Source organism: Alosa pseudoharengus, unplaced genomic scaffold (assembly GCF_046254945.1).
Source record: "Alosa pseudoharengus isolate Yale_2024_CS ecotype anadromous, Long Island Sound unplaced genomic scaffold, YU_APseudo_1.1 YU_APseudo_1.1_scf_18, whole genome shotgun sequence".
In the NCBI taxonomy this organism is placed as follows: Eukaryota; Metazoa; Chordata; class Actinopteri; order Clupeiformes; family Clupeidae; genus Alosa; species Alosa pseudoharengus.
This window is the reverse complement of record NW_027468650.1, coordinates 30,211,307-30,238,618: the sequence shown is the minus strand read 5'-3', so window position 1 is coordinate 30,238,618 and position 27,312 is coordinate 30,211,307. Positions and strand designations below refer to the sequence as shown.

The window sequence follows — 27,312 nt, the reverse complement described above, 5'->3', positions numbered from 1 at the left end:
TTGATAGCCTGCAAACAATCTCTGCAAGTGTTTATTGTTGATCCCAGATTGTTCTCGATGGCTGAGCTTTCTAAGAGCAAGTGTGTGTGTGTGTGTGTGCGTGTGTGTGTGTGTGTGTGTGTGTGTGTGTGTGTGTGTGTGTGTGTGTGTGTGTGTGTGTGCACGTATAAATGAGAGCACTACTGCATGTTTGTTCCTGACCCCATTGTTTGGGTTTCAGATAGCCAGCGTCCATTTGTGAAGGACCAGCCTGAGGTGCCGGAGCTGGTCTATCTGATGGAGGGCAAGCCACTCGTCTTTCCTTGCAGAGTAACCTCACCTGATGTCTCCGTCTCGCTAGTCAAGGTGAGCAGGCAGCCGCACTTACCTGTCTCATGAAAACAATAGACACTGACTTACTATAGCTGGTAATATTTGTACTTAAATTCTCCATCAAGAGACTGCTTTCTTCCTAATTCTCCACTTGGCATGTGTCAGAAACACATCATGTAAAATGCCACGTTGTGACCAGAGATCATGTCAGAGTCATGACAGTCTATGGTCACAGGACAGTGATATTGCAATGTTGCCATTATCTAAAATTATCTAAAACAGTTGATGACACACCATCAGACACTCTACTACTATGATTACTGACCGGATATGGTATCTTGCATAGCATGTTTATTACATTGTTATGCAAATGTTATGTTGGTGGATGCAAGATTATGTTTTAAGGTTTTTGGAGATGCTGAAATAATCATTTGTTTTATTTTTGAATTAAATCAGTTAGATCTTTACCTAGCTATAAAGTACCAATAACAAAGAACTTAGAGTCAGCCAAAAATGTGACATTGATTGGGAGGTTGTTCATTTGAAGTGGGTGAAACATTGAGCAGAACCCAGCTCAAAAGGGAGGCACTCTTTCGGCGCGGCTGACCTGGGAACAGTAGAGAAGGAATAGAGGCAGGTGAGAGTCAGGGCAGGGAATGAGGAGAAGTATTGGGAAATGCTTATAGGAATACAAGAGCACAGTGTCGTCAACACTTACCTGCCTATAACTAAACAACTTCACGATGAAATCTAGTGTCTACATCTAACTGCCCTCAACTTATACCGCTCCTTACATTTTGTATGTTACATACTTTTGTACTCTGATGAAAAAATATAACCCAGTCCACAGTAGCCATTGGCATAACCAGGTGTTCTTGTAGTTCAACAAGAAGAGCAAAATGCTAACATCACTGGGATAATCAGTGCAACACCCAGCTGGCACAAATATAGATAAAAAATGTATGTCCCTGTAATATTGTAAGTTCCTTTGACTGAAAAGGCTCCTCAATCAAACAACTACTAAACTACATAAATGATTAGTATCAAATGTATTTCCTTACTGTATATGGTAACCACCAGCTGGGACTTCAGGACCTCAACCAAGATCCTAATGGTCTCGTCCCACTAATCCATCTCATGCGTGGCCCGTAATTCACCCTACTCGTGTGCCCCCTTCAGGCTACACACTCTCAGCTAACCTGTCATCTCCTGCTACTTCCAGCATTGGCAGCTCAGCTAGTTAACTAAGGTGCACACAATGTCAAGGTCAATGCTTTAACCTCCCTGTACAGTGTATATTAATAATGCAGTTTCAAGCAGAGGTGGTTAATCCGGCTTCAGAGAGTAAAGGTCCCCTGCCACATTAATTGTTCCAACCATATACTAAACCAGCTGATTCTATGTAGCACATAGCTCTTCAGCCAGGTAGATAAGCTAATAACTAGAGTCACCTGTGTTAAATGCACAGGTAAAACCAATACATTCCACTCTGGATGCCTCTGAATGCAGAGTTAAAATGCATTGTGGGATATTTTGTCAGTCGTTAAAAGCCTCGGGTAAAAGATTGGATGCAAAATTAAAAATCTCTGTCATAGCTACTGTTCAGAATTCCCCGTCAGCTGATCCTGTGTTTCCCAATAGAGCTTCAGTTGCAACATTAATGCACTGTACTTAACCTACTGCACTTCCACCACATCTTGTGCTTTTATCATCACTGCGCCCACACACTAGTCTTAGTGCATACAGTAGATGACTTTCATTTTTACTACTGGGCAATTCCATGCAAAGGTCATCCTTACCATGTGGGAAAAATTTATTGTGCACACACAAATAGAACTGTTGTTAAAATGTTCATTTAGGTCTATATTTTATTGTTTGTAACTGATCTGATTGAATTTGATGGGAAATTTCTCTCTTTTTACATCATAAATATGATGTGCAATCATACAAAAACATTTTTCCCATTCCAGATTGACAAGGGAATGGTATACAAAGAGCAATGTGTATGCTCAGCTTGCCTTAAGAGCCCAGCTCCTTAAATTTATAAGGCTCTTGTTTATAAGTCAGCCAGTTCCATGGTCATGTCACATCCATAAAGTTTTTTGGAAAAGGTTATGCGACACATACAGTGTTGATGCGACAATGTCCAAAGTGGCTGTGCAAAGCTGATTTATATCAATGTAAAGTCTGATAAAGAAATTGTGTCCCTTTCTTACTTTTAAAACCTTTAATGGTGCGTTATGGATGTGACGTTATGGATGTTACATAATGTGAATTTACAGGAGTGTAGACTTTATTTGGCCTCAAAGCCGATAAACGTTTGTTCTGGTTGCATGTCATTGCATGCCAACACATTACACCTTAGTGTTTTCAAGTGACATTTCAAAGATTATTAGGAAGGCCTAAGCATGGAAGGCCACAGGAAGGCCTAAGCATTAGCAAAACAAAAGATAATATTAAAATACCTCCAGTGATTGATATTGCCTATTTTGAGTGCCCTAATAACAAAAATCTAAGTGATTATCTTCCCATAATTGTCACACTGTTGTTAACTGGATTATCGTGTTAGCTGGTGAGTATGGCCAGAGACTTTCTAATGTGGAGACACAGCACTCAAAAAATACTCCATAGAAATGCATGGGGCTAGTTTGTAACGCCAATATGGCCGTAACTACACATATCCCACCCCTTCCTCAGCAAAACGTCGACATGTGAAGACATCTTCCCAATCATGTGTTGTGAACTTGCCGCTGGAGCAAGATTGGTGTCGTGAAGCCTTGCGCACACGCATTTCAGCTGAATAGGATGCCCGATGAGTGCCAAAAAAGCGTTGCTATATGGCCGCCGAGTGGAGGGACTTGCCTAAAAGGACTTTGCTACTACTTTTAGTACTACTACCACTTCTACTACTACTGCTGTTACTACTACTACTACTACTACTACCACCACTGCCATTCACAAGTGAATGCATTGTTCTTGTCACAGTGTTAGCACTTCTTTAGAGCGTGGGTCAGTGCGTCTGTTTTTTCCATGCTCCGGATATCTCACAGTGAGTGAATGAGTGTGTGTGTGTGTGTGTGTGTGTGTGTGTGTTTGTGTATGTGAGTGCACACAGAGGAGGTCCAGTGTGACATAGATACCCTTTTTTACATCATGGTCCAGAGTGTGTGGCGCCCCCCTGGCTTCCTCCCCCTGTTGGCACTATTTTCTACCCCGGAGACAGGACACAGCCATTACCCCCCACACACACACACACACACACACACATCCCGACAACCCTCTCTTCCCCACCACTACCCATAGCTGCCACTCAGACTCTAAATGCATTTCCCAGGTTCCACACAGTGTTCACTATCCACAATGGTGGAAACCATGCTAATCTTTTGACATGTCGCAGAGCGCAATCAAGGATACTGATTGTGTGTTGATTCTGTGTTGAGTAATTTACTAGTGACAGATGGTATTACTGTACATCAGCAATTTCATTTTGATTAATTCAGTTTCTGCATGACGTTTCATACAGTTTCTATATCAGCGCTTTGCCTGGTGCTTTGCCTGGTGCATGGCGCATTCCATCCCTAAAAAGGTAGTATTGTGGCACAGGATCCTTAGACCCAAACAGGCTGTTCCTGATGGATAGCAGTGGACCAGATTAAGGCAGGATCCACTCCACGGGTAGTCTCAGGTCACTGTTGTTATACCACGTCGAGTGAGAGAAGTGGATGAGTTCAAAGAAGTCTACTCTGTCACCACCTCTAGCTATTCTTTTCCCAATTCTTCTTCTGGTGGTGTCCCATTTAACTCAAGCATTCTGAGCATCATGACTGACATCAGAACTGTTTGGGATTCCTGGAAGTGGACCTCTGACTGTGTCAAGCGAGTGATTCCTGATAACTGTGATGAGGAAAGGAAAGGAAACGGAACAGCGGGGCAGCGTCTCCTCTCCTCTCCTCGTCTCCTGTCCTTGCGCTCCCCTTGGCTCTGTGCACAGGATGGGGAGTTGTTCTGGGATGTGCCATTGATATGACAGCCCTCCCCTCCTGTCGCCCGCTAAGAACAGGCAATACATTTTGTTTCTGTTTGTTGCTCGTCGACGTTCAGCTTTGTTTACGTCCTGCTCCCAATTTCTCTCTCTGTCCGTGTCACAGAGGTAACGGTTCTAAAAATATGAAAAGGACTCCTCCACCCTGCTCAAACTTGGACTGGACTGACACACACACACACACACACACACACACACACACACACACACACACTCACACACACACACACACACAGCTGGAGTGTTTTTTTCCTCCTGGAAGGACTTTGCACTCAACTTCAGGATCTTTAATCTCGGATCTCTCGCTCGGGAACAATACCCAGGGGGCCATGCTCTCGCAGAAGCTGTGAAAGTGACTGGAGTGGGGAGGCGGGGGGGGGGGGGGGTACGGAGTGGTACGGAGAGGGAGTGTGTGTGTGTGTGTGTTTGTGTGTGGAGGGGGGATTTACTTCTCCTGTGCAAAGCCTGACCTGTGAGCCCAGCCAGAGTGTCTATATCCTGTAGTAACAGGATGTGAGGAGATGGACTGGAGTCACGTTTCCACATCCTCAACTCTTCAGTCTCAGATTCCAGGCGGACGAAGTTTGGAGTTGTGTGTATGACTGTGTGTGTGTGTGTGTGTGTGTGTGTGTGTGTATGTATTGAAGGAAAGGCAACTAAATCATTAGGGAGCCTCCAGTGAGAGCAATCACAGTCCTAGATAACAGCTGACACAAGGTCAGCTCTGCACTGCCTCCTTGCCATCACTGGTACAGAACAAGCCTGGAGTCATCCGCTAGTCCACCGAGTGCTGCGTTGCTCTTTAAGCCAAGGGTGGGAATGCGACAAGGCCAGTCTTACCTAACACATCCACTGGAAAGGGGACGGGGGAGAGGGCGAGGGTGAAGGGGCGAGGTCCCGTGCCGAGCGGAGCGGTTCACAGTGGGAGAGAGGCGTCCACCTGCTCCCCTGAGAGAGGGCAGTACGCTTCCAGTGTCACAGCCCCACCAGTAAACATTTCCTCAAGATGATGGGGAAGAAAACAAAATCCAAGCACTCTCCTCAGGCTTCTGTAAACAGAGCTATTAGTGCTGCGTGTGTAGAGTGTGAGGAGAGAACACCGAGAACAATATCTGGCTCCCCTCGAAAAAACAAAACAAAACAAAACAAAAAAAACATAATAGATTGCACTTTATTGTTGATTGCACTTTATTGTTGATTGCATTAATGTGTCAAACAAATATATGGCAATATACCAAAATGTTTGTTATTTATTTAATGTACAGACTCAGTATTGCACAGAGTTTTTGTCTGTTTTGATATATTTTTGTCTTGTGTGTTTACTAAGTACTGAATATAACCATATTTCAAATGCAGTTTTTATTTTATGTTAACATGGTTTGTTTGAATGTTGGACGATGCCTGTACTAGTATTTCTTCCATTCACAACACATGTCTTGGTAGTTTATTGGAGTCGTGTGTTCCAGTTTCAGGTCCCTCCCCAAACATTAAACCCAGACCAAAAGGACATTATTTGGAACAGCAAGGAGGGCTTTACACTTCGGAGTCCCTCCATTATGCACACTGGGCTGTTCTACTGTGAAACCACAGTCAACGGAATGAAACACAAACAGCACTTCTATGTCTTTAGACCAGGTAAGGATGTATTAAGTTTGTAACCAACAGAGGCAGTTCCAAAACAGGAATATATACATTGCCTATCTAATTGACTGTAATTAATGATTCATTATTTGTTTCCTCAAATCCTAATGTTTGTTCCCTTACTTTCTCTTTCTCATCCCTGATCTCTCTCTCTCTCTCTCTCTCTCTCTCTCTCTCTCTCTCTCCTTGACCTGTAGTGTTTGAGATATCCGATGTGTATCTGAATAGCACTGGACCAGTGCTGACACTGATGGGAGATCGGCTGGTTCTGAACTGCACCGCCACTGGTCCTCCCAACTCCAGGGTCAACATAAGATGGAGTTATCCTGGCGAGGTCAGTCCATGCATGAGTTGTTGCCCCCAGACTAGAGCACGGCACCTGCATATGTCAGAATCGCAACTGTGTGTCTTACTGTAGCAGTGGACCTCTGTACTGTATGTCTGTATGACACAGTCTTAGCTTTCACTACATGAGGTAGCCTTGCACAGAATACAAAACCCTGTCATGATAGAATTAGAGATAATGAATCTGTATTGCAATGCCAACTTGAAGGGAAAAGCTTGGTTCCCAAGATGTATAACGACTTCCCAATACATAATGTTCACTGTAAAAATATTTAGCTTTGACCGAGCTTTATTTATGTAATAAACACAACACTACACATTGGCATATGTCAATCAAAGAAACAATGATTTATTCTATACAAATTTCCTGTGTTTCATCCACAGGGTCTTCGTAAAGTTAGAGCAAAGAGTAGCATAGAACGCAAGCGAACACACGTGGTCTTTCACAGCATTCTGACCGTCTCGGAACTCCGCAAGTATGACCGGGGAGTTTACGTTTGCCACGTGAGAAACGAACGATCACACCGAACTGCTAACACCACTGTCACAGTATACGGTGAGTACAGAGATTTTTTGGGGGATTCACTTCCAACACCATTTGTGGTTCTTGTCATATGGCATAATCTTTGCTACAGTAGGTAGCTTTAATGACCGTTTTAATGACCATAATCTTTGCTACAGTAGGTAGCTTTAATGACCGTTTTATTTGCAAAATCTGAATAGCAATACAATCCTTTTGCAGTACATGTTTAAATGGCTACTCCACTGCTATTTAAGGTAACTGCTCCTGAGTTGATTTACGAAAGGTCTAATTGTGTTTCCTGATTGTATGCATGTTTCCCCCTCACCAGACCAGCCCTTCATCAGACTGAAGCACAGAAACGGCTCGCAGGTGGAAGCATTTGCAGGGCAGAAGTCCTTCCGCTTGGTCCCCAAAATCCGGGCCTTCCCAAACCCAGAAATCATCTGGTATGAACTTTCTACTCCAGAGTCAGTGAAGACTGACCGACAAATCTGCTCTGCAGTGAATTCAAATCAAATGAAACTTTTTGTGCCTCTATAGTTTAAAGCTGAAGTCGGCAAGAATTTTTTGATCATATTCACTGAAACCGACACTATGTTCCAACAGAACAACATAAATCAACCGGTTTCAGAAAAAAACTTGCGCTTCTATCTCCACCTAGAGCCTGTTATTTGTTTTGCAAAAATCCACAGCTCCCGGTTCTTCTGGTCCAATCAGTGCAGGGCTGTGTGCGATCTGACTGTCAATCACAGCACAGCAGGAGCAGCAGCACATCTGTGCTGTGCACAGATCCCCCCTCCCCCTCGCGCACATTACAAATCACACAAACTCTATGGGAGGGTGCTCTGTGGGGAGGGGCGTGAGCGTTGTAAACATTCAAAATTCAGTCCCCTCAATCTGCCAGACTTGCTGACTGCAGCTTTAAGTCAAGTTATTTGTATTACTACGTCTATTGATTCCATGTAACAGGGCTCCTTGGCACTGTTATCCCTTATCTACATGCATTCTAAAGCATATATTGTACAGTAGCCTACCTGCTGTGCACTATCAGCCATTTGGGATAAAGGCACCTGCTAAATGTAGAGATATAATGTTAATGGCGTTTGTAAAGACCTCTGAATTGCCAACATGTATTAATTGCGCTACATAGTGAAACACAACTGGCCTGGCTTTGACTTGCCCTACTGACCGGTGCTGTTGTGTGTGATTGTGTGTCTCAGGATGAAGGATGGGGTAGCAGCAGCGGAGAAGTGCTCTCGGTACCACAGGGACGGGAGCTCACTAGTGATTCGGGATGTGACGGAGGACGACGCCGGACAGTACACGGTTCTGGCCGGGATTCAGAAGTTTGGGCTTTACCAGAACCTCACAATTTCACTGGTGGTGAATGGTGAGGCTAATCCCCAGACCCCCCAGCCCCTCTCTCTCTCTTCCTCTGCCTATATCTGTAATTGCACTGCTTACTATAGCACTTTCGGTCTAATTACCACATTTCAGCATTGTGGCACAGTCATTGTGACACAATTCACAAATTCATTTCTTTTACTGTAACAAAGCACTCACTCACTCACTCACTCACACACTCTCTCTCTCTCTCTCTCTCTCTCTCTGTCTGTCTCTCTCTGAACTCTCAGAAGTAATAGTTTAGTTTTCATATCAGTGTCCATTTCAATGTGAGGACCCTGTGTCCACTGATGACCACTCACTGGGAACCCCTGTCTTTCTTTCCCCACACAGCGAAGCCTCAAATTGGGGAGAAGGCTGTGTCAGTGCGCGACCCAGGGACCGTCCAGCGGGGCACTAGACACGCACTCCGCTGTACCTCACACGGAGTACCTCCCCCCCAAATCCAATGGCTCTGGCACCCCTGTCCTCCGAAAGGCCGGTAAGCATCACCAAACAGAGTCCACCCACCGTTAAGGCCTGTCCACACAGCTGATTGGGGCAGCTGTGGCCTACTGGTTAGGGCTTCGGGCTTGTAATAGAAGGGTTGCCGGTTCGAACCCCGATCCAGTAGGAAAAATGTGGTTCACTAATTCACGGATTGGGATAAATGCAGAGACCAAATTTCCCTCATGGGATCAAAAGAGTACTGTATATATACTTATAATTATACTGATCATAACTACACAGACAACTATTACAATGGGGGCTCTGCTATTCACAAAATTGCTCTGAGATATAATTTATTTTTCATGTTGTACATATGTAGACATAAAGTGTGTAGTATAGTATAATATAGTATCATTTTTGCTATACTGTGCTGTGTACGTGCTGTCCTTCTTAAAGAGCGATATATAAAACTGTAGTTTTTAGTTATCAGTATAGTCATTGTTAGCAGTGTGGACAAGCCTTTAGCCTACAATCTAGCTAGTTAGTTATTTTCACTTTAGTGGTCTATATCAAAAGTACTTACAGTACATGCTCATTGTAATTGTCATTCCATACTAATTATAGTATTTATATACACAGTATAGGGTGTGGAGGTACAAGTGATATCCAGCAATGCTGTGAAGTACATATTAAGATTTTTCAGGTACAGCAAATATTTTAGTGATGGGCCTATTCATACATGTATAAACATTCAACATCTGGCTGTCTGAAAAAACAGGTCATGCCCTATAGATAGATATGAAGTCATGCAGAACATCTTTGATCTCATTGTTAGTTTGTTAGTGGACCACAATGAGCAACACCAAATTCTATTTCAACCTACATCCTCATAGCCATTATGTAATCACCTCACCATCTTCCCACCATTGGGATGTCCCACATATGTTTTTGCACTGCACACTAAGTGGGCTTGATATGTGTATGTCTTGTTGATATGAATAGAAGCTTGTGCATTGTGTGTGTGTGTGTGTGTGTGTATTTGTTTATGCATGAGACGTGTTTTGTCTAATTCAGTGTGTGCTCAGACATGGCTTCCTCTTTGCATCCAGCACAGATGCTAGCCAAACCCTTTCATGTGTGTGTTTGTTTCTTTGTGTACGCATATGTGTGTTTGTGGGAATCCGCTTGTGCATGTGTGTGTGTGTGTGTGTGTGTGTGTGTGTGTGTGTGTGTGTGATTGTGTGCCTGCTACAGTCACAGAACTCAGTGTTAACACCACCCATCAAAAAAAAGAAAAAAATCAATAGAGTCCCATTTGTGTGCTGGCAATCAGTCACGAAATGTGATGGTTTCCAAATCAAAAACAATGACTTTATGAGTGTCCTGCCTAGAACAGGGGTTCAGGACAGTGTTTATTATTGTGATTACTCCAATGCATCCTGACTTTCATCAGTGTTGAATTTGACACACCAATTGCCTAAATTTCTCAAGAAAGACATTGAGTGATTCAGAGGAGACACTTGGAGTGCGCACACGCATACGCACACACAAGCAAGCAGGTAGACATATATAAGCCAAATGTTTTTGTAATTGTCCTTGATAACAAAAACACTGTCACAATACGGAAGAGACCTCCTACAGAAACATACACAAACACACATACACTCACACACACACAAACACACACACACACACACACACACACACACACACACACACACACACACACACACACACACACACACACACACACACACACACACAGGCAGACAATCATTTGATCACACACATGCTAAGTACAGAAGCTTGTTTTGGCTAAGGACTCGCTCCCTCGTCTCTGTTTTTTATATCAGCTGAGGAGTTCAGTTAAGGATGACCTCACTGTTGTTCCACCTGCAGAGATATGTATTGAATGACATAGTGTGAGCATTTGCCCTATGACCCTCCACACACACAGTCCTTCCGCCTGCTCCCATACCATTGTGCTTCCTTCTCTCCACCTCCTTCTGTCTCCATGGGAACAACAACGGGTCATTCATATAGTGAATAGTAGCTACTCGTTTTTTTTTTTCTTTTTTAAAGGTGGGGGGGGGGGGGTGTAAGAGCTCTGTAGCTCCACTATTCAGTTCACTTCCTGCTGTTGCTATTAGCGTAGCAGGACTGAAATGTCCCAATTTCCTAGTTTACAGAGAGCCCTGTCAAGACTCTTGGGTCGCTTCCTTTTTTTCTGAAGGTTGTCTCCCATGAATCACATCTTCAAGTCAGAGGGTAACTTAGCACATGAGTTGGCCTGCTTTATTGGAAATGAATGAGTAACGCATTGGTTTCAACTCAATTTTTTGTAAAAACCATTGGCTGTCTGCACACACACAGTGTTGGGATATCAAAGTTATGTGGTCTCTGTAGTTTAGCAAAGGTCATAAGTTAGACAGCGAGGGAACACATGCACAATGCATGTACATCTCCTTACTACAGTGTTAACCACTGTGGTTAAAAGCATCTGAGAGTCCAAAACGTTAAAAGTAAAGTGAATGTGATTTAGCGGGTGATGTTAGCTGACTGGCTGGCTGGCTTCTTCATCGGGGACTCCTTCCCCCTACTTATTCTTTCTAGCACCCCGGCACCGCTGGCCTGACGGTCTGCTGAAGGAGGAGGAGGAGGAGGAGGAGGCCCTGGAAGAGCGGCGGGCACGGCCGAGCCGGGCTGACAGGGACCAGGAGCAGAACCGGACCTGGGCCTGGACCCCACCTCGGCCTGGCCATGGGAATGGCAGCGCTCTTATCTCGGCAAGGCAGGAGGCGCGGACGGGCTTCCTGTGCGAAAATCAGAGCGCTTTTCCTCTGCTTGTTTGCCTTCCTCCCCGGCGCGAGACAGCTTCCCAGCAGCGGGATTGTCCCTCTTGTCTTCAAACGTGGCATAGTCCGCTTCCTCAAAGGGCTTGATCTATTCTTGAGACTCGACCCCCCCCCACCCCATCCCTGCTTCGCCACTTAACCACCCGTTCACCCACCCACCCCACCCTCCCCATCAAGTGTCCTCTGCTCCCCCTCCCCAACCCACCCCATCTCCAGCACCACCTTCCTAGCTGCCCCAACCCCCAACCCCACGCTGTCCGATGCTACCCCCACCCCACTCCACCCCATCCTCCTGCAGTTAAACCTAACACACCTACCTCTCCCTGATCACATGAAAAGACTCTCTCCATCACCAAAGCACCCCCACCTGCCACCACCACCCCACTCCCAAAGAAAAGAAAAGGGGAAAAAAACCTGTTTCCATGGCAGCACCTCCAGAGACATGCCTGTTGACATGACCTTGCAGCAGTGCATGCTGGGAACTTTGTCAGGAGGTACAGCGACCTGGGCCACAGGGTGCATGACGACGAAGAGGAGCAGCTCAAGCAGAGATGAGGAAGGTCTCCTGTGTCTCCCCCCTCCACATGGATCTGCTACTTAATTTATTGATCGCTTGTTCATTGATTCATTTGTTCCTTGATTTATTGATTTATTGATTGGTGCCTCCTAGAATTTCCGGAGCCATGTTCTCTCCCCCTCCTATGACATAAATATACACTCACTCACATACAAAGACACAGCCACATAGACACACACACACAATGTCCTTTCAATAGTATTGCCTTTCTAGAGCATATGCGAGCCAGAGGGAGTGGAGTGCAATGCTACTCGTCCATGGCTTAGCGCCCTCCAATGCTGCTTTCGCTTGTCTGTGTCATAGAGTGGTACTATAATGGATGTATGAACCATGCCTGTCACTACAGAAAAACCAAAAGCCATCTGTTCTAGTTCTGACATCCACAAAGAAGCTGTGAGTTCAGTCTGTTACATGACTTTCAGAAGTTCATACCCACATCTTGTCATGTGAGAGAAGAGAGTGAGAGAGACAGAGAGAGAGAAAGGAGAAAGGGAGAAAGAGAAAGGGATTGCTCACTATTTGGGATACTCATATGTCCAGTTGAAGTCTGGGCCTGATATGAAATGCCTGCTATGTAGGGATTCATCACGCTCAGAGGTTAAGCATCGATGTTTATCGCTAACCAGCCTCTCATCCTTATGTCCACTGTATCCCCATTTAAAGTGACACTGTGTATCACCAATGCCATGTTTTGATTTTGTTGTGCTGAAAACAACATTTATATATTTATGTATGTTTATTTGTGAGACTGTCCATGTGTGTATTGGAGAGAAATGGTAATGAGCGTGTGAGAGACTGTATAATGTGTGTGTGTGTGTGTGTGTGTCTGTATTTGTGTAACTGAGGTTTCTCACTTTACGGGTCTGTCCCAATGTGATTCTTTCCTTTTTATAAAGATTTTCTACGAGTAATATATGAACCTAATATTTAATAATTTTATACAACTAACTTACATATGATTATGCCAATAATTTGCCAAGTGTGTAATGTGTAAGGCTGAATACAATATATTCTGTTTTTTATGTTATTCCTTATGTATGTCTTTTACATTAAAATTTGCTTAAAATGAATTCCTTTCAATCATTGTCTCTTTTAAGTAAAGTGGAGGTTTATATACTTGTATATTATAAAGCTCTGAGCGGGTTCTTCACCATTCCCCTAATTGGACCACAGGTTTAGTCAGTGAAGGATTTGCCAGATGAAAAAAGTTCACTCAGACACAAACAAATGGAAGCGTCCTGTTCAATTAAACCAATTAGACCATTTAATATCCTCTTATCAGAAGTCAGTACTGTGAGCAGGCACATAGTGTGTGTGTGTGTGTGTGTGATTGTATAAAAGTGGTTCAAGTGTGAATTCATTTTGTCTGCATGTGTGTGTAACTCACTGTATATCTGACTGTGTTTTGTGTGAGTGTGCATCACAGTGTTTTTCACTTTGTGTCTCAATGTGTGTCTCTGTGTGTGTGTGTGTGTGGGTGTGTCTGTGTGTGTGTTTGCGTGTGTGCTTGGGTATAACAGCATGTGTGTGCATGTCAATCACTGTGTGTGTGTGCATGCATGTGTGTGATTGTGTATCAGTGGGTGTGTGGCGGTGTCAGTGCCCGTGTGTGTGACCCTGCATGCGCGCGTGTTTCCGGGGAGGCGTGAGAGCGCTTGTCCAGCTGATCAACACGAGACCAGAGGGATGCCAGTGTCTCTCAGACGGCCGGGCAGGCGGGCGGGCGGACACAAAGGCCTGGGTGGAGGGTTGGAGACGCTCATCCAGCCCACAGACTGGGCACTAGGCGGACACCCACACGGGCACCGCTCACTATCTCTGCTGAAAGGAAGAGCAATCAGACACAGGGCGGGGGGGGGGGGGGGGGATAGGGTGGAGGACCACAGGAGCACACACACACACACACACACAATACAAGACATTCACCATGCTTCCAAACACACACACACACAGGATATGAGACATTCACCATGCAGCCAAACACACACACACACACACACACAATGCAAGACATTCACCATGCAGCCAAACACGCACACACAAACACACACAAATACACATCATATGAGACTTTCACCATGCAGCCAAACACGCACAGAGACACACACACATACACACATGGTATGAGGCTGTCACCATGCAGCCAAACACACACACATACACATGTTACAAAATACTCACCATGCTGCCAAACACATACTGTATACACACACACACACACACACACAATACAAGACAATCACCTCAGCACAATGACAGATGCACACAAACACACGTACACAAAGACGCACACGCACGTATAAAAGTTACAAAACAGCAGTGGGAATTTGCTTTGGGAAATTGTGAATGGGAACGTTGGCCCATGACTTGGGATGCACATGAATAAAATCAATTACACGGGCTGAGGCCCAAGAGGACCAGAGCATTCCGATGATGAGGCGGAAATGGGGAATTGTGGCCGAGGATATTTCAGGAATGGGAGGAAGTTTATTCCCTTGGGACGATGTGAGTAACAGCACTTCCAGGACACCAACGTTAGGGAAGCGCTCTGCATACACACTCACATACACACACACTCTCATACACACACACACTCACATACACACACTCACATACAGACACACTCACATACACACACTCACATACACACACAGGCACTCTTCTCTCTGTCTCTCTCTGTCCCTCCTCTCATTCACACACACACAGGCAAATAAGCACATATGCACATGCATGCACACACACACACACACACATAGATCTTAGACATAGATCTTTGAAATCCGTTCCTACTAGTAAATGATGTCATCTCGCCTGCTGCAACCACATGCTCCTTTAATTTAATGAGGGGGGAAATTCTTCATTTGTGTTGTCAATTGTGTGTGTGTGTTTTGGATGGGGGAACGTCATTACGCTAATGGGATGTAATCACGGTGATGGCCGTTGGTCGTTTAGGGCTTTCTTTTCCGGTTCCTTCCGTGGCCCACAGCTGTCAGGCCCACCTGCAGGAGTCCCTGTGACGTGGCCGAATCAACACAGCTGAACCTTCTCTCTCTCTCCCACTCCCTCCCTCTCTCTCTCTCTCCCTCTCCTAAGGTGCGTCCCGCCGCTTTCTCAGCCCCGCCATCATCGCGCCCTGTCATGGCCGCCAGCGTGGGAGTGGAGGCCCGTGACGGAACTAACGGCAGGAACTACCACAGACAACCGCCTCCTCACCGTCACTCAGAGGCAGGAGACCATGCAGGGCAGGAACAGGGTGAGTTCCTCGGATATTGAAACCCATGATCCCACACACACATACACACACAAATAGAGCATCTCTCTTGTAAAAAAGTGTACAAGTGTGTATGTGTGTGTGTGTATAGACTTATTAGGGCTCTGAGAGTCTTACCAGCCATTTCATGTACTGCTATGATGTGTTCGATCTGTCACTAGCAATTGCTTCCCAACTATCTGGATTGATGTCAGAGTCTTTAAGGTCTTTAAATGTTCTTACAGTTTTTCACAATTGCTAAAACACATTTTTTGTGTTTTCTCAAAACTGTAAACACAAACCCCAAATCTCAAACTACATTCACAAAACCTTTGACAACCTCTGTAAAACTGACCAATCGCCTCAAAACAGCACAGTACCTGTGCTCAAAACCAAACACTGTCTTCAGATCATTCACAAAGAAGGCATAATGAACACACTACTGAGCAGGCATTAAACACTACACAAAAAACAGCTCATACTGTATACAGTAGCTCCAGGAGAAATGGCCATTGTTTACAATACAGTAAATGCATATTGCATGTAGAAAACAAAACAAATAACAGTTTTTTACAGTTGCTTAAACACTAAAATCAAAAGTATACCAGTTAGCGAAACCTTACACTCAAGGACCAAAATATCAGCCCAGATTTGCACAACTACAGTCGTATGCAAAAGTTTGGGCAACCACTGCATCAGTTTGTCACTTGCTGAGCTTTTGAAGCAGCAACTTCATTTTAACATATGTTATACCTTATGGTAACAGAATCATATCAGTAGTGAAATAACTTTTATTGGTCATGTTTATGTGCATGTTTATGTGCATTTAAACAAAAATAGGCATGTGCATAAATTTGGGCACCCCTAAGAAATAATTCCATTAATATTTAGTATAGCTGCTCCCAACTTTTTCTCACTGGTTGATGAAAGTGCAACGCTTCGACTGATGGTTCCAAACGTTTATTAAAGGATTTTTCTGTCACATACACGCCCAAGACCACCGTGAACACTGAAATAAAATACACGGTGGCAAATATACATCAGTGAAACCGTCATGTTCCTATTCATGAATTGTTCAACTGAAACTTATTACATAAAATATAAATGCTCTCAAAAACATAATTCACACACATTCAAACACAAGATTATTTCACTAAATTGTCCATACCGTGTGCCCCTCCAACCAGAAGGTTAGGAGTCGCTAGAAGTCCATTTCTTTATATTTCACAGTCCTTTGTCTCACTATTACCGCTTGCACACGCCGACTGAGTATGCAATTAAACTCACATTCCATATCAAAGGCATCACGTGACCAAGTGATGACCTAATTGCTGATGTGGTCAGATGACGTTGTTAATTAAACAATTTTCCAAAAAATATGTACATAATAATCAAAAAATACACAAATATATAATGGATATTAAAAGTAAAATATATTCATATTAACAAAATAAATAAATTCACATAGAAAAAATGCTTATGTAACTGCGTTCGCTAGATTTAGTATTGCCTCCTTTTGCTGCAATAACGGCCTGTAGACGCCTCAGTAGCCAAAGACAAGTCCCTTAAGTCTGGCAGGTGGTATTTTGGCCCATTCCTCCAGAAAAAACGCCTCTAGTTCAGTCAGGTTTCTTGGCCTCCATGCGTGGACAGCCTTCTTCAAATAAATCCATACATTTTCAATGATGTTAAGGTCTGGGGACTGGGATGGCCATTCCAGAACATTGTACCTGTGCATCTGCAATTCCTTGGTGGATTTTGAACGGTGCTTAGGATCATTGTCCTGCTGAAAAATCCAGAGGTGGAAAGTAACGAATTACATTTACTCATGTTACTGTATTGAGTAGCTTTTTTGTGTATTTTGTATTTTTTAAGTAGTTTTTAAAATCTGTAATTTTATTTTTACTTGATTAGCCTACGTTTTGAGTGAAGTATTGTACTTCGCTATATCACAAATCCAATCCGTTACTGAGTAAAACAAAAAAAAGTTAAGACTAATGAAAACCTAAAGGAAGGGGGAAAAAATCGAGCCCGGAACTACAGTGACAATGATCAGCATGTAGCCTACCATAGGACATGAATGAAGTCTTTCTAAAAGAGATGGAGAGATGGAGGCGGATCACGAGATAGGGTAGGCTACCTCAGATTACATGTGTAACCCAGGAAAGTGTATTTTCCGCTCTTAAAATGGGTTGTCTCAATTCGTTTTTAGCACTAACGATTGTGAGATATTCAAGCAGTTTAACACCATGGGATTCCTGTTTTAACGTTTGTGCTCACCTTTAGAAAGAAGTTTATTAGCAGTTGTTTTCCCTCATTTTGATCCGCTTTCTTTGTCCTGTTCTTGCCTTTGTTTTTTGTAACCCAACTTGGTTTTCTTGGAGAAAGGCATTGCCAGTAGCACAACAATTAGCGGCCCACTACTAACGATGCTCAACTAAACGAAATGAGATGAATCGTTGTGCAGGCGGACTAAACCATTTTGCGCTTTAGCACGAGTGTGAGTGACCTTAGACCAGGGGTATCAAACACATATTAAGTAGGCCTAGTGGGCCGGATTTGTTGGAATGAGACCTTGTGAGGCGGGGCGTCATTGTCATTGTCATTATCATTTTTCTACATGGGTATCAGAGTGTTGATGATATCACAAGCAAGTACAAATAATGTACTGCTGTCATATAGCCTACTGCTCTTTCTCTATTGAAATGCCCTACTTCCATGTTAGTTTTTCTGCTTCTTCCTTCCTGAGGATGGTTTGTAGTGCTAGGTTTAATCAATTTATCATATTATAGAGATATTGCTTATTACACATTGTTGAAGACAACTGGATGTGAATATCTTTTTTCTAATTTTCCCTTCCTACCTAAAACATCTGGGGGGCCGTATAAAACCTGCTGGCGGGCCTGATCTGATCCCGGGCCTTACCTGCTTAGACAGTCTTTTTCACTATTTTTTGTATACAGAAGTCAGTCAGTCAGACTTTACATTTCGTCTGACATTCATTTTGACATTTAATTTGTAAATGAAAATATTCAGGTAAAATAAAATATATTCCTTTTAAAGGGCCCTATCCTAGCCTAGAAATCTAGACGCACCCTAGCGGCAGCAAATTACATTTGCTTCCAGGGCTAGTCTAGCAACTCTCCGTTGGCTTGTGAGCTCGAAAAATTAAACTTCTATCAGGCCAATCAAATAGTATATAGAGTCGTTAGGCGGGCTTAACATAATGATTGATGGCAGAGTTGCAACGCTTTGGCTTGAATTCCCTGCTACTTGAAAACAAAGAAGATGGATGTTGCTGGCCAACAGTGTGACACGAGTTAAGCTTGTTTTAAGTTGGCAAAAGTTTGAACTAGCAAACTAGCTCCGCTGGTGGGAAACGCATGAGACTCAGCACTGTCCTATTGCGTGCAGAGGGAATTTGAAAGACAACCGATTAACCCGCCCCTCGGACTGAGCACTGCGAACGGTGAGTGCCCAGACCTAGCCGTCAGGCTAGCCCTATCCTCCATTGGGGCCCTAATAATCAGTCCCACTTTCCCCCCAGTCCGACGCCCTTGGATCTGCTGAACTCCTTTCCAACAGTTTCAGTTTCTCTCTGAAACTCAACGTGGGCCTGCCTGCCTCAGCTGCCTATGAGCAGCTTTTCAGTTGTGCTGGATTACTGTTCACTGCAAAGCGAGCAAGGATGAGCGTGATTTTTCACATAGATCTCCGTTTCCCGAGGTCACCGACATAGAGTAGGCTGCTGTGGTACAAAAAAACCCCGACAACAATCGGTTTTACCTAGCTCGAGTAGCGGCAGCCAGCAGTTAAGGCAGCCAGGCAGCTACAGCGCTACACTCTGGGGCCGTGAACATGGGGGCTCACGAACATGCCCCCATAGTGTAGCGCTGTAGCGGCCTGGCTGCTTTAGCTCCTGGCTGCAGCAACTTGAGCTAGGTAAAACCGATTGTTTTGGGGGAGTTTTCGTACCCCGCCCCCCTCCAAAAAAAAAAAAAAACTAACTTTTACTTAAAGTACATTTTAAATGAACTACTTTTTACTTTTACTTGAGTACATTTTCAGATGGGTAATTTAACGTGTACTTAAGTAATATTTCATCAAAGTATTGGTACTTTTACTTGAATACAATATTTTAGTACTTTTTCCACCTCTGGAAAAATCCAACCCCGGCGTAGCTTCAACTTTGTGACTGACTCTTGAACATTCTTGTCAAGAATCTCCTGATACTGTAAGGAATTCATGTGGCCCTCAACTTTAACAAGTTTTCCAGTACCTGTGCTATCCACACAGCCCCATAACATGATGGATCCTCCACCAAACTTTACAGTGGGCAACAAGTTCTTTTCATGGAATGCAGTGTGTTTTTTCCACCATGCATACCTCTCGTGTTATGACCAAATAACTCAATCTTGGTCTCATCTGACCACAGTATTTTGTTCCAAAATGCTTCTGGCTTGTCCAGATGTGCTTTTGCATACCTCATGCAACTCTTCTTGTGATGAACACTCAGGAAAGGCTTTTTGCGCATCACCCTTCCAATTAGCTCTTCCTGGTGCAAAGTACGCTGGATTGTAGAACGGTGAACAAATACACCATCAGCAGCCAGATGTTGTTGTAGTTCTCTGGAGGTGGTCTGTGGCTTCTTTGTGACTATTTTAACCATCCTTCGCCTGTGCCTTTCCCCTATTTTTGTCGGCCTACCACATCTTTTCTTCACACGGACTGTTCCTGTGGCCTTCCATTTCACAACTACATTTCTGACTGTGGAGACAGACAGTCTAAACCTGTCAGATAATTTTTTGTACCCTTCTCCTAATTCATAATGTTGGATTATCTTAGCTTTCAGGTCAGTGAGCAGAGAGTTGTTTTGAGGTCCCCATGTTGCCACTCTCTAAGAAAGAACCTAGGACAAGCACAGCCAGCTATTACCTATGTTAAATAGCCTTTTTCATGATTGGTTCCACCTGTCTTTGTAATTGAAGGTCTAACAAGCTAATCAAAGCAATTCTGTGCTGCAACCTGTCAGCTATAAATCCGTATAGGTCTTGAAATGAATGCTATTAAAAGGCTGCCCAAACTTTTGCACATCCCATTTTTTGCATTTTATTTTATTATAATAAAACTATGTAATGCTACTCTAAGAATTTTGGTCTGGAAAACACTCAAACGTCTACATCTTGTTGCTGTGATCTTCTATTATAAAGGAAGAGCAAATTGTCATGAAATCTCAGAGGGGTGCCCAAACATTTGCATACGACTGTATAAGCACATTTTTGCATAAACAGTATACATGTTGATTTGCGAAACTCTAAACACATTTCTCTACTTTAGACACAGAAACCTCAGATGTCTCCTCTTTTCAATTTCAAGGCACTACCTTCCAAAAAAACAAACCCATGAACCAATTGTTTAAACAGTTTACTTGTTTACAGTATTGTGCAAATGAAAAATGACCAATATACAGGATGTATAGAAAGATGTACAGTGGTGCAAAGCTCTACTGTGCACACTGTACATGAAATAAGGCCAAACAAATTGGCCTTATTTCATCGCTTGTGTCATTACATGCAAATGTGTTGGAACTAGCTGTCATAACTAGTTGTGATAGTCTGTATAGCATATATAAATATATGTGACCTGACAGACAGGAACGTCAGGATCTATAGAAAGATGTACAGTGGTGCACAGCTCTAACCAATATACCCCTTGGTCAGAGCTGTGCACCACTGTGTATCTTTTCAAGTGGATTCAACATTTACTGTAAATCCAGTGAAAATTAAGTATTGAGAATGGGGGGTTGTGCTTACAGTTTGAGAAAAGGGTGGAAGGTTTCAAAAAATGTGTTTTAGCAATTGTGAAAAACTATACACCGGAAAAGACAGGCATTTCAGTGCCTTTTGATTTTTTAAGCCCCCAACGTCGTCTTCCAGGCAGCGCTGCATGGAAGGCACTAGGGTAAGGCAAGGGCTAGGTGCCTTGGGGGACTAAAACACCATCAAGCCATTTCAGTACCATAAATGAGAAGTACATTGCATTCTACAGCCTACAGTGTACTCTGAATGCCTCACTGATTTCAGTGAGTTTCAGTTTCATTGTTGATATGAACCGAACCGGTACTGTTCAGCAACCTGTTTGCACTATCTGAACTATCTTATCGTCACCTTCCTAAAATAACCATTAGCATGTTTACCATTATCATTATGCATCACAAGTGCATCACAATGCAAAATGTGTTTTATTGCATGAGAATGTGTTTAGAGTTTTGCAAAAATTAGTCTATGAGATCAAATTATGTTTTATATGTGAAAACTGTTGTATGGTTTATATGGTTTTGCCAAAAGGTGATCGATTCAAAAAATGTGTTTAAGCAACTGAGAATTTCGTTCAGAGAATGGAGTTTAGTGTTTTAGCCATTGTAAAATGTAGGTGGGGTATTAGCTAAGGGAGTAATAGGTGGCTTGCCATTCAGCAAAGTTTTAGGGAGACTCACATAAAAACACACTCACACAAGAGTGAATTAAGTAAAATAAAACATGTAAAAAGTTCAGTGGGCTTATCATTATGTTATTACCCATGATACACAAACCTGAATTCACTAGGTCACATTCCTGAATTTGCATAAATACATAAAAGCATAATACATAAAAACATAATAGAAAAGCATGTTTGGCAAGGTCTCTGGCCATGGTCCTGAAGGGCTTTGCGGATTCGTGCCAGAGTCGACTGCGCAGGCAGGAGTCGGCCAGGATTCCGCCATACACCCCCTTATTCTTTAACTATGGAAGACGGGAGGCGTAAGGGAGTTGGTGGGTTGCGAGCGGAGTAACACCGATGCTGCAACTTCAGCAGGTAGACTGCAAATAAATAACCTGACTGATTGAAGAAGGAGGCGTGGCTAATTCCGTCACGCTCCTCCCAAACTTCCGTTTGTAAAACGCCATCAAGGTGAATAATGCTCTGTGTTGGAATGGGCTATGAGCATCAAGACCCCCCACCCCAACACACACACCCACACACACACACACTCACACACACACACACACAACACAGGCAGACACGTGCACTCACGTGTACCAGAGACTCTGTAAATCAGTGTTTCACAAACTTTTTTTCTGGGGACCCACTTTTTAAAAATGACAGACTATCGCGACCCAACTCGTGACCTCTCTTACGCACTTAAACACACACACACACACACACACACTGGACAAACAGCACTCTCACATACTGTTCAATACACCCCAGACAACAAGTGAGTAAACGCATTAAAGGCCAGAGATACAGGAACAAACAGGCCATAGACACGACACAGCAGACTCATGAGGGCTGACACGCACACGTATGGCACGCACGCATCCACATACAACACATACAACAGGAAAAACCTCTTGGCCACGACTGTAAGTGGCAAACATACTGTATCCGTTCGTGTGTGAATGAGAGTTTTTTTGGACAAAAGTGTTTTCTGTGTGTGTGTGTGTGTCTTAAATGTATTGACTGGGGTCTATGGGTAAGTGGTGGGTAGGACTGCTGGCATGTGGTTCCCCATTGTCCTATGCAGTGGCTTAGCGGAAAAAGTGGGTGGTAAAATTAGCCAATGAAGTGAGTTATTGTGTGTGTGTGTGTGTGTGTTTGCGTGTGTGTATGTCTGGGTGACTGCATCTGTGTGTTAAGTACAGAATTAGAACCAATACATGGTAAGACTTCCACCTCTGCATATGTGCATACTTGTCTGTGGGTCGAATTTGTGTTTGTGTTTGTGTGTGTATGTGTGTATATGTCTGTATATGTGTGTGTGACTGTGTTTGGCTATGTATGTATGGGTTGTGTGTGTGTGTGTGTGTGTGTGTGATTGTGTGTGATTGTGTCTGACCCTGTGTGGTAGCATTCACTTCCCTTTCTTCCCTCCTCTACCTCCGTCTTCTTGTACCACTTTGACTAGTACTCCTCTGCATTGTAGCTTGAATGTTATTCCTCATTTTTGTAAGTCGCTTTGGAAAAAAGCGAATAAAATGTGTCTGTGTGTGTGTGTGTGTCTCCATCTGTGTCTGTGTGTGTGTGTGTGTGTGTGTGTGTGTGTGTCTCCATCTGTGTCTGTGCATATGTGTATGTGTGTGTGTGTGTGTGTGTGTGTGTCTCCATCTGTGATTGTGCATATGTGTCTGTGCATATGTGTGTGTGTGTGTGTGTGTGTCTCCACAGACCGTGGGAATCCTGACTGTCTCAGAGGCGTCCGTGTCTGGTGTGTATCGCTGCGTGGCGTCCAACGTGGTGGGGGAAGATGAGATGGACATCCTCTTCTATGTCACAGGTGCGGTGGAGAGGGTCCAGCCAGAGGGCTCGTCGGCTGTAGGTCATCGGTGGCATCCGCAGCCTCTGCCTTTGTTCCTTGGGCTGCGTGCTCGGTGCTCGTACTTTCAGTATTGGTCACCATGGGGTAACAATGGCGGCCAGGAGCCAAAGAATACAAATTACAATACCTCTGGCTGTCCTCCTCCAGCGCTATTTCCCTCTCCTGCTCTCTGTCCTCTCTTTCTTCTGTTCTGTAAGCAGGGCCACACAAATCACTTAGTCCTTTCACTCTCACTCTCTCTGTTTCACTTTTTCTTTCTTTTACTTTAAATACATGTCTATGTTTTTGTGTATAGCTTTCTATCATCTGAAATTCCATGTTTTTTAAGAAATGGATGCAGTTACATCTATCTATCTATATATCTATCTATCTATCTATCTATCTGTCTATCTATCTATCTATCTATCTATCTATCTGTATCTATCTGTCTATCTGTATCTATCTGTCTCTCTATCTATCTATCTATCTGTATCTATCTGTCTATCTATCTATCTATCTGTATCTATCTGTCTCTCTATCTATCTATCTATCTGTATCTATCTGTCTATCTATCTCACATCCTGTCTCTCAGTTTCCTGTCTTCCTTCCTTGTCTCCCTCACTTCCCAGCACACCTCCAACCCAACTCAGAAAAGAGTTGATGTGCATGTGGATGTGTCGGTTGTCATGACAACAGGATGGTGTGTGTGTGTGTGTCTGTAGTGTGTGTGTGTGTGGAGTGGAGTGGGACGGGGTGTGTCCCGTAAGAGAACAGGAACCTGCGGCCCTTATCGCTCCCCTTCCCCTGGTCCGCTCAGCCTCAGGCTCTTTATTTTGAGCGTCGCAGCGGTGTTCGCCAAAGATAAACATTCCCGTCCATCAGGAAAGCCTCGAGCGGTTTCCACGGGAAGTTTCAAATAGCTAAAGTAAATAAAAAGCCTTTTCACCGGAGTCCTCTTGCTACTTTTACCGACAATGGCTATTCAACATTGTCATCAAAGGTGAAGGAAAGACGTGGTTCGGTCTCCACTCCAAAGAGTCCCTTAGTCCCATGTGGAAGGTGTAGCTTTGGGCTGAGGGATCCTACCTCAGCATCTTTTTCTCTGAGAGGGAGGGCTCTTTTAAATAGGAACAATTTTGATTGACATTGATGTCGTCCAATTACAGATGTCCCTGAGGGCTTTGCGGTGCGAGTGGGGGAGAAGCCGACAGAGGGCGGGGACCTCGACCTGTCCTGCTCCGTCAGCAGGCACCTGTACTTGGAGTTGTCATGGCACCGTGTGATAGACAGGTCCCAGGCCACGCCCCAAGTCATTGGCCCCGCCCTGGGGGGTGAGGAGACTCAGGACGACTTCTCCCAAATGCTACTGCTGTTGCTAAGCAACCTGACGATGGCGCACTCAGGCTTGTACCGATGCTCGGCACGACACCTGCTGACGGGAGAGCGCGTGCATCAGGATGCACAAGTGGAGGTCACCGGTAAGGCCGTGTGCACACACACACACACACACACACGCACGCACGCACAAACACACACATTCACATGCCCACACATGCACATCCATGCAACATACTATTCACCAGACATATAAACACCAACACACAAATGCACACACACGCACAAAGACACACCCACACTGACTCATATACATGTTTACTTGAACACCCATTTACCTACACATATATTCATATGCAAACAAGGTCAGTTTGTTTTCTCTCTCTCTCTTCCTCTCTCACTCTCTACCTCTCTCTCTCTCTCACTCTCTCTCTCTCTCCACTGACATATTACTGTGGTTTACACACTGAGTAACCTTACTTGAATAAGAGGTGCAGGCTTCCACATGTGTATGCTCACGCACAACAACTCAGTCACTTGGACACGTAGTGCACGCCACATAAGCATATTTATTCCGTTTGTGACACACCTAGGAAACACATCTGCGTATGAAGAACTACAAACACACACACGCACACACATACACACACACACACATTGAAACACACACACACACACGCACACACACACACACACACACACACACACACATACATACACACTCACACACGTGCACACACAAACACACAGTCACATACACACACACTGAAATGCACATACACTAAAACACACACACACACACACACACACACACACACACACACACACACTCAGAGCGGTCCTTGGGAAACTGGGTCTGTGAACTTCCTGCGGCCCCTCCCCAGGCGCTCCTCACCACCACCACCTCTTTCACGTGGGAATGGGGCTTGGGCGGGAGGAAGGGTAAACAATGGCACTTCCCCACATGCCATATTTACAGGCTCTCCGCATGGCCACCAGAACAATCAACCAATCAGAGCCTGTCACCGGACCAAGGGAAGAGACAATAATCAATTGTGTCCGGGAGGAAGGTATTTGAAACAACAATCAGTTTCGTCACGGTAACCAGCTATATTCATCTGCTTTTTTTTTTATTTCTACCACCACGGTTATGTGTATGCGTGGCCTCCTTTAGAAAAAAAGACCCAAGGGATTTCTTCAATTAAAGATTTTAACACATGTTAGGTGAAGTTACCTCGGTAGCAGAGAGGTTTTTTTTTTCTTCTCAGGATTAATATTGAATATGGCCGAGATCCCAACTTAACTTTTGGGTCCGCCACTAAAAAAAATGCTCATAATTGCACTCAGTGACGTCCCTGTAGTCCAAGTTGGGAGGAAATTGTGTTTTAGGCCCAAGCGAACGTGAGCCAGTCCCCTGTCAGCTGTAGCGGAAATCATGGTTTAGTCCATTTTCAACAATTTGTGTCACACCAGTGACCGCAGGGTTGTCACTAAATGGCAGAGCTCCCATTGGCTGCAAGTCAAACATTCCAGAACAGTCCGAATGTTGCAGCAAAAGAATAGCAATTCATTGCACTCTTCACAAAACTACAGCAGTGAATGAGAACAGAGAAAGTGAGAAACAACATGAAACGTCACACATTATGTAAGTGGTTTGCTGAGCAATTGTAATGTTGGCACGGTATTTATGCCATTCATGAGTGGTGACGCATTGCTCTTCATAGCGAAGCATTCATTTGGGATTGTGTGGACTCATTTTCTATCAGAAAACATCATACATTCCACTAGACATGACAACATCAACAAGACATCCTCTGGCATGAAATCTGGCGAACAGAACGAGAAACACACACACATGCACGTACGCACATGGACGCACGCACGCCTCCCCCCCCACACACACACACACGCTTGCAAACACACATGCACACACACACACACACACACGTGAACCCGCATACACACTGGTAAACACTCATACACTCATGCATACAGACACACACACACACACACACACACACACACACACACACACACACACACTCACACACTGAGTCTTATGAGGTTGTGATTTCTGTCCCTGTAGCCCTGGCGGCTCCGTTGCTGCTGCAGAACCTGAGCGACTGCAGAGTGAACGTCAGCACCTCAGTGACCCTGCAGTGCCCCGTCATAGGGGTCCCTCCACCCCGCGTCGCATGGTACAAGGACCACAGGAGGCTCCACCAGGTGTCCGGTGAGACACTCTCCCTCCCTCCCTCCCT

General features: G+C 44.2%; 1 protein-coding gene across 2 annotated transcripts in view; it reads left to right on the top strand.

Annotated features, from left to right (window-relative positions):
* Positions 1–27,312, top strand: part of flt1 (fms related receptor tyrosine kinase 1) — a 46,118-nt gene that overhangs the window by 4,942 nt on the left and 13,864 nt on the right. Inside the window, exons 4-14 of one of the 2 annotated variants that reach the window (XM_076290866.1) lie at positions 221–345; positions 5,827–5,989; positions 6,193–6,329; positions 6,725–6,896; positions 7,192–7,309; positions 8,084–8,253; positions 8,601–8,748; positions 15,222–15,381; positions 23,587–23,695; positions 24,883–25,194; positions 27,138–27,284. In XM_076290866.1, coding sequence (XP_076146981.1) covers positions 221–345; positions 5,827–5,989; positions 6,193–6,329; positions 6,725–6,896; positions 7,192–7,309; positions 8,084–8,253; positions 8,601–8,748; positions 15,222–15,381; positions 23,587–23,695; positions 24,883–25,194; positions 27,138–27,284 — 1,761 coding nt within the window. Of the gene's footprint in view, positions 1–220; positions 346–5,820; positions 5,990–6,192; positions 6,330–6,724; positions 6,897–7,191; positions 7,310–8,083; positions 8,254–8,600; positions 8,749–15,221; positions 15,382–23,586; positions 23,696–24,882; positions 25,195–27,137; positions 27,285–27,312 lie in introns of both variants that reach the window. The other variant, XM_076290865.1, reaches the window with a different exon arrangement.